This window comes from Macadamia integrifolia, unplaced genomic scaffold, assembly GCF_013358625.1.
Source record: "Macadamia integrifolia cultivar HAES 741 unplaced genomic scaffold, SCU_Mint_v3 scaffold1335, whole genome shotgun sequence".
Lineage (NCBI taxonomy): Eukaryota > Viridiplantae > Streptophyta > Magnoliopsida > Proteales > Proteaceae > Macadamia > Macadamia integrifolia.
The window spans coordinates 141003-149721 of NW_024868164.1; the positions used below are offsets into that span (position 1 = coordinate 141003).

At 39.2% G+C, this 8719-nt stretch overlaps 1 protein-coding gene across 1 annotated transcript; it reads left to right on the top strand.

Moving 5' to 3' along the window:
* The first annotated feature begins 3121 nt into the window (after positions 1 to 3121).
* Positions 3122 to 8131, top strand: LOC122063473 (ATP-dependent zinc metalloprotease FTSH 2, chloroplastic-like). Its single transcript, XM_042627177.1, has 5 exons — positions 3122 to 3275; positions 3679 to 4900; positions 5010 to 5323; positions 7224 to 7464; positions 7640 to 8131. The coding sequence occupies exons 2-5, from the start codon at positions 3713 to 3715 to the stop codon at positions 7979 to 7981; spliced, it is 2085 nt and encodes a 694-aa protein (XP_042483111.1). The 5' UTR covers positions 3122 to 3275; positions 3679 to 3712; the 3' UTR covers positions 7982 to 8131.
* The last annotated feature ends 588 nt before the right edge of the window (positions 8132 to 8719 follow it).

Below are 8719 nucleotides of genomic sequence, written 5' to 3' on the forward strand. Positions count from 1 at the left end.
AACCGCTTAAATCCATTCCTTCCTCCTCTTCCTTCCCCTTTCTTCTTCTCTGTTCTCTTTTCTCCCTTATTTTCTCTCTCCTCTTTACTCTTCTCACCAACTCTTTAGTGTAATAATGAGAAAATGAAAAACACAATAAATGTTATTTATACCTTTTTAAAATATCTATTAACCACATGGGTGGGTCACTCAGGTGGGCGGATGCGTCCACCTGTGACCATCCACCTGAGGGCTGAAAATTAGCCAACAAGTGGGATTTTGACAGAATTCGACTCTCGGCATGTATCTCACTCTCGGCACAAGGTATATTATACGTATACACTTTAGGATACGGCTACATACTAGCATTACCCGTACATGGCCTTATGATACGTGCATATGCACGGCTTAGGTACATCCATCTCCTGTAGCACTGACTTGGACTTGTCTAGCCAACCTGTGTTCAAAGTCACCTTGCCATCATGGTCTATAAGGAACCCACCATAACCCTCTCTGGTTTGGGTCCTGCATTGTTAAACTGGATCAAACGTGTAATTAGACCAGGTTTAAAAAGTAGGGTATCACATGTTCGATATCATCAATATGATTTTAAGCGTAGACAACCACGAGGTGCAGAGGAACTATTCAATTAGACACACTTGTCTTTAAGAACCACTATTGAGTGGTCATTTGGCGTCTTGAAAAAGCTTTTTCCCATTTTAAAGATGATGCCTTCATATGATTTTAAGACACAAGTTTTGATTGTGCTTGCTTTTGTGGCCATAAACAACATTATTAAAAAGAAAACAACATTATATTGGCATTCTAGAAAATCAAAGAAGGGAGAGTTTGATGAAGATAGCGATAGTGACGATGACGATGTCGTTATTTTTGCAAATGTGTAGGTCATATGTAGCAGCAACAATGAGAATCATATCAAAGACAAATTGCAGATCAGTTTATAGTAGGTTACAAGATTGATGATGAAAAAAAATGTCTAGTATGTTTTTGTTAAAGCTTATTTTTTATGAACTTGTGTTTTTTATTTTTCATATAACTCTAGTGTGACATTATCCACACCAAATGTTTGGAGTTGTACAATACTAAGACACATTAGCACTCATTCTTGAATTTGGTTACCATATATGCTTGCGATAAGCATGTCAAATCCATTTAAGGTTTTCATACATATGAGACTCGTTTTGTTCAAGGAGCCAACCTATCATTTAATCAATTACAATGATACAATTTACCAACAATGTGATGGTTTTCCTTTTGTAATTATGATGCGTATGATCACCCATCTATATGATTTGCCACAAGGTTCTTACTATAGTGATAGATATTTCTTATTGTATTTCATGATGTGTTTGTAAAAGTTCTAAGAGAATTGGGAGTGGGGTTTAGGGAATGAGGATGGGCATGAATCTTTTGTTCACTATAGATTAAAAAAAAAAAAAAACCTAATGTTATATAATATATGGGCAAGAGAACCCTATTCGCTTGAGCTGCCACTACGTCAGCTCGTAGGCTGATGGGAGGCCATGCAAAGGCATTTACGCAGGGGGTAGCGCCATCTTTTTGCGTCGCCTGTGTCTGGGTGTAAATACATGCAAACATGTAAGGAAGGGTCTTTTTCTCTATAATATATATAAATAAGTATACCGAACATATTTCTTATTATACAATATATTATAGAAATAATAACCAAACGAATACTATTTGTGGTCCATAATTTATTAGGGTTATCACAAATAATTTTTTTTAAATAGTTACAACAACAACAATAATACAACTCAACCTTATCTCAACTAAATGTGGTCGGCTACATGGATCCGTGTGTGTGTATATATATATATATTGAAAAAAAAAAAAAAAAAAACCTTTGGGACATCCCACTCACGAACAATCAGCAACCCGGATCTTTACCCTCCAAGCAACTCTGTTAGATGTCATACCAGGGTGAAGACCTAACTTTTGCATATTTCTTTTTACTAATTCATCAATGGTCATTTTTGGCCTACCCCTAGTCCTTTTAACTTCATCCATCTAAATCTTGCCATTCCTCCGTACTGGGACAACAAAAGGCCTCCTTTGGACATGTCCAAATTGTCATAACAGACATTTTCTAGCTTATCCTAAATTGGGGCACCCCAGATCAGCTCTAATTTTTTCATTCCTTACTCTATCTCTCATGGTTTTGCCGCACATCCATCTCAACATCTTTATCTCTGTCACGCTCAACTTATCTATGTTACGCTTCTTGATTGCCCAACATTCTGCACCATACATCATAGCTGGTCTTATGACTGACCTATAGAATTTCTTCTTAATCTTTACAGGAATACGCCGATGACATAACACTTTAGACACTTATCTCCACTTTATCCATCCTACTTTAATTATGTGGGAAACATTATCATCAATCTCACATTTCTTGTTAAAGGTAGAGTTCAGATATCTGATATAGTCACTTTGCGGGATCTCTCTCCCCTCAATTTTTACCCATTCGCTATTAATCCTCAATCGACTAAAACTACACATCATATATTCTGTCTTCGTTCTACTGATCTTAAAACCCCTCGATTTCAAAGTATATATCCATAGCTCTAAATTATCATTAATCTTTGTCACTGTTTTATCGATCAGAATAATATCATCTGCAAAAAGTATACATCACATGATCTCTCCTTGAATATTCTTGATTAAATCATCCCTCATAAGTGTAAACAAGTAAAAGCTCAATACGCATACTTGATGTGAATATAAATACAAATTATTCTAAAGCGAGCTAAGACCTTGAACGTATGTTCCAGTATCATTGGACCACCTAATAGCTTAAAATTTTGAATTGAACAGTCAAATGGTATTTCATTAGCTATTTATTAAGAACCGTTCGCCTAAGTGAAAGAAAGATCTCTAGCTGTTGCTATCTTTCAAACTAAACAGACGTGACGGTGGAATTCTCTGAGCCACACCTCCATTTCTCATCTCAAAGAATCCAGTGGACAAGAGGTAGCCATACGTGGTTACCTGCACGAAACTAGAAAAAAGGCAGATATTTACGCTGTGTGTCTCTCTATTCAACTCAACCGAGCCGACCAGAATATTGGGCGGAAGTACAAAGAGAGAAAAATATCACTAGTGTGAGCGTTGAACACGTATGCAAATTCCAAACCACATCCACTCCTTAAATACCCCCTCCTGCTCCTCCCCTCCTCACTTGGGAAGCCCAAAAGCCAACAATTTTCATTTTGCTCTCGCGGAGGGAATCAATTCTGTTTCGCTTTCACAAGGTACTTCTTTTCTTATCTCTTGCCATTGTAATAAACCTTCTTAAGATTCACTTGCTCCTCTTTATTTATGTGCTAGTGAGGCCAGAGGCCGGCCTGAAATATTAGCTACATGGGTGTCCCTGCTAAGAGCTTTTTTTTTTTTTGGGTGAATTATAATTTTTGAATCCACTTCAATCACTCTGTATAATTTGAATAAATCACCCAGAATTGAATAATCCCTAGACTATCTTGGTTATTTTGAGTTTTTGACCCAATTTGATTACCCATCAAAGTGCATGTCTATTCGTTAATTAATATCTGTTTGGTTTCAGTTTCCTCCACCTTTGCTACTCAAATTCTCTTGAATTGTTGGATTTTTGTACTCTTAACGGAGCTAACACCAGCCTTTGTTTTCTTTAATTAGTGTTTGCCTGTGGTTTCTGGGCACTGCAGCTTAGATGGCTGCGTCACCGGCATGTATTGTTGCCAATGGCTTATCTAATTGCAGCACTAAATTTAGTCTGACCAAAGAATTCTATGGGAGGTGTTTGCTTCCTTCACCGGGGATGCCCTCGTTGGCCAAGGTACCCAGATCGATCTTGGTAAAAGCGTCTTTAGATCAGAGACAGGTTGAGGGGCGAAGAGGGTTTTTAAAACTTTTGCTTGGAAATGCCGGACTGGGTTTACCTGCTTTGTTGGGTTCTGGCAATGCTTATGCTGATGATGAAGGTGTGTCGTCGTCACGGATGTCTTATTCGAGGTTTTTGGAGTATTTGGATAAGGATAGGGTGAAGAAAGTAGATCTTTTTGAGAATGGTACCATTGCCATCGTCGAGGCCATTTCGCCTGAATTGGGAAACCGTGTGCAGCGAGTGCGGGTTCAACTCCCTGGACTCAGCCAGGAGCTCCTTCAGAAATTCAGAGAGAAGAATATTGATTTTGCAGCCCACAGTGCTCAGGAAGATTCTGGGTCTCTTTTGTTTAACTTGATTGGGAATTTGGCATTCCCGCTTCTCCTTATCGGGGGTTTGTTCCTTCTGTCAAGGCGTTCATCTGGAGGAATGGGTGGGCCTGGAGGTCCTGGATTCCCTTTTGCCGTTGGCCAATCCAAAGCCAAGTTCCAAATGGAACCAAACACTGGTGTGACATTCGACGATGTTGCGGGAGTAGATGAAGCAAAGCAGGATTTTATGGAAGTTGTGGAGTTCCTGAAGAAACCAGAGAGGTTCACTGCAGTTGGTGCATGCATTCCGAAAGGTGTTCTTTTAATTGGTCCACCAGGAACTGGAAAGACTTTGCTTGCCAAAGCTATTGCTGGTGAAGCAGGTGTCCCGTTTTTCTCCATTTCAGGTTCTGAATTTGTTGAGATGTTTGTTGGTGTTGGTGCTTCCCGAGTTCGTGATCTCTTCAAAAAGGCCAAGGAGAACGCTCCTTGCATTGTTTTTGTGGATGAAATTGATGCAGTTGGTCGGCAAAGAGGAACTGGAATTGGAGGAGGTAACGATGAAAGGGAGCAGACCCTTAATCAGCTTTTGACTGAAATGGATGGTTTTGAGGGCAACACTGGTGTCATTGTGATTGCGGCAACTAACCGTGCTGACATTCTCGACTCTGCCTTACTGAGGCCTGGACGCTTCGACAGACAGGTAGGTTTCCATGCATATCTTTTTGCCCTGTTCTTTTAATTCTCTGTCGGAACTAATTTTTTAACAGTAGGGAAGCACTCAATTTCTGTTTATGTCTTCTCTGTATCAGGTGTCTGTTGATGTTCCAGATGTCCGTGGACGGACAGAAATCTTAAAGGTGCATGCCAGCAATAAGAAGTTTGATGGGGACGTTTCTCTTGATGTGATAGCAATGAGAACACCTGGTTTTAGTGGAGCAGATCTTGCAAACCTCTTAAATGAGGCGGCTATATTGGCTGGTCGTCGTGGGAAGACTGCAATATCATCTAAGGAGATCGATGACTCGATTGATAGGATTGTGGCTGGAATGGAGGGAACGGTTATGACAGATGGGAAGAGCAAAAGCTTGGTGGCATACCATGAAGTTGGCCATGCCATTTGTGGGTAAGAAGTGATCAATTTTCTCATGTCATGAATCATGATTACTACTAGTATTTGCTGGAATTATTTCATATCAGAGTTCACTGACTGCTTAAATTGGGAGAAGCCCATAGTGCCACCCAACTCATGAGTCACTGGGATTGACTTTGGGTTCATGCAAGTTCCTTTATTTTATAGATTAAACAATAATTAGCAGCCAATATGATCTGGTGAAGTGATTGTCCTTTATGTGATAGTTTGGAAATTTCTTGTATCACAACTAATAATTCAAGCAATTACCAAAGCAGAATAAACTATGTCTAAAACATCTAATTCACTGTTATTTTACTTAAGTTCTTCATGGAGACAATGTTACAACCCATTCCGCTCTGTTTTTTAATAGGTTTCTTTAGCAAGTGTTATGGTGTTTCTAAAAATCATATGTTCTATTGAAATGTAGACAAATTGATCATGAAATTTCTTATGCACTCGATAAAATGCTTGAATCATTATTATGACTCAACAAGTATAAATTTCTTATTTATGGATATATGGAAGGTAGTATTTGAGTTTTTAGAATATAAATCATTGTGGCAGAAAAGATATTGCATCTAATCATTTTATTTACATCACTTATTTGATCCGATGCCCCAAAAGAGGGGTAAAACAATTTCCATAGTTTGACACCTCTCTCTGGGCTTCAGAAGGGGTTGTAGGAAAATAAACATGTTCTGGCATTTATGGGGTTCTGAGAAAATCCTGTTCCGTTTGCACAGTGTGTTATTAAGATGTAGCATATGTGGTGGCTAAGTCAAGTGATTAAGAAGTCAAAATAATAATATGTGTTGCATACATGGAGTCATTGCCATTTCTTGGTTGTTGGTTCACTGTTCAGTGAAGTCAGGAGTGGACAAGTTATGGATTATATCATTCCTTTGTTTCCTGTTAAATCTCATACTAATGAATGAAGGTGTACTTGATCTCTGTTTGCCTGTATTCAATTTACCTCCTGGTTTAGCACATCCACTTCCCCCTCCCCTCAAGGGGGTGGGTTTCTAGTTACCTTTACATTAGTTTGAAGAAATTTCATCCATGTAGTGATTCAGTTGCACTAAAAAATATGCATGAAAAAGAACTCACATATCCGCATGGGCATGCGCACACATACATAGGCTTTAGGTATGATAAAGTTATAAATCAGGAGATAAGTGGGCAGTTATCATAAGCTTTGAAGTTAATTGCATGCTATCACCTTGTCTGGTAGGCATTAAAATAGAAATGTGGATATGCATGCAATAAAGTTTGTTTGACTTTTGGCTGGGACAATCGCATAACTCTCACAGATCTGGTGCACTTTCTTGCACAAAAAATATGTACTTAGTGAAGGAAAAAAAAATGTGCTTATAGTGGCTTTTAGGTCTCCTCCATTCCCCATGTTTTCCCCTTTTAATTGTTACAGGTTTGATTCTATTTATAGTGTTGCATTGATTTTTGAAAGGGGGTGTGGAAGCCTCCTCTGTTTATGTTCTACTAGTCTTGAGACCAATTATTATGTCAGTGGTGCTGCTCCCTTGGGCAGGCAGAAAGATAGATGCAAATAATGGCCCTTATAACTGAACTGTATCAATAATTGCCATCGAGTTGCTTTTTTTAATATTAGCTATGAAGGTTGACACCTCTTGATAAGGATGAAAAACTGCTTGTAAAGCTTAATTGCACTGGAAGGAGCTTCTTGGATGTTGAATTGTTGACTGCTTTCTCTTATTATGAGGGATATTCATTAGTTGAATTAGTTATATTTTGGTTTCTCCTTCAGCTTCTTAGGAAACTTCAACTTCTTTGTGCTTATGGTTAGGTCTCTGTTCTGACAAGGATGTGTACCTTCACACAACTGATGTTATGCTTCCTTTTGTTGTTTCTGTAGAACTTTGACTCCGGGACATGATCCTGTCCAAAAAGTTACACTAGTCCCACGTGGCCAAGCACGGGGCTTAACATGGTTCATCCCCACAGATGACCCAACCCTGATATCTAAGCAGCAATTATTTGCAAGAATTGTTGGTGGACTTGGTGGGAGAGCTACCGAGGAAGTGGTCTTTGGTGAGCCTGAGGTGACCACAGGTGCAGCTGGAGACTTGCAGCAGATTACTGGTTTGGCCAAGCAGGTTAGTGGACAACTTGCACCATGTGTGTTGATATTGTCCTCTTGTTGAAAGGCACAGACACGAGTCAATTCCTGCTTACTGCGGTCTTATTTGCTATGCAGCAGAAATTTTCTTCTTGGTAGTTCTAGTTGGTTTGAACTCCTTCACTTGACATGTGTGGTGGCTTTTCTTGCAGATGGTAACCACATTTGGGATGTCAGAAATTGGACCCTGGTCACTTATGGACTCATCAGGACAAAATGCAGATGTTATAATGAGAATGATGGCAAGGAATTCAATGTCAGAGAAACTTGCTGAAGACATTGATGCTGCCATCAAGCAAATCTCTGACGGTGCATATGAGATTGCTTTGAGTCACATACGGAATAACCGTGAAGCTATTGACAAGATCGTGGAGGTCCTCCTTGAGAAGGAAACAATGAGTGGAGATGAATTCCGAGCAATTCTATCGGAGTTTGTGGAAATTCCTGCTGAAAATAGGGTCGCTGCTTCTGTACCGACTCCTGTTACTGTATAAATAGCACAAATATTTTGTAAATTTCATTACAGCTTCCCATACATTCACAGTGAAGGTTTGATGGTCTTGACTTTTGATTGACCAAGTCCATCAAAATGTTTGTATTTATAATGTGGTAATCTATGTAATATATGGCAGGTTTAGGTTCAATCTCAGATTTAAGTGTAAGTGGGGATGGTTCAACATTGTGTGTTCCTTCTATATTTGTTGTTATTGACAAATATAGAGAAAGCGACTACCATCCCCAAGTAACAGAATTGATGCTCGAACCAATGGTCAGACCGTTTTACTTTGAAGGGTTAAGTTGTTGGATTGATTTGTATCCTCTCCAGACCAGATTTGGAGTAGGAACCAATTGGTCCAGCATTTGAATGGTGGAGATGGTGGTCATGGTCAAAGCACACAAATGATGGATGGCAATACCATGGGTCGTTCTTCCATTTGGTTTTTTGCTTCCTGATAAGTGAACTAAGGTCCTAATTGTGTAGTTCAATTAGGGAGGAGAGACTCCGAAATAACAAAGAGCTGAGCAGATTTGCATAACTTGATAGAGGAAGGCTGAAACAGTATTAAGAAGGGGGTAAATATGGGCATTTTCGGAGTTTTAAGGGAGAGTTTATAATGGAACATACTTTATTGGGTATAGGCTGTCTGAAAAATGTGTAGGGGAGAAATAAAAGGGACTCTTTTTGGTATGCATTCTGAGGTGATAAAAATAGTGTCTAGTACGTTCCCATT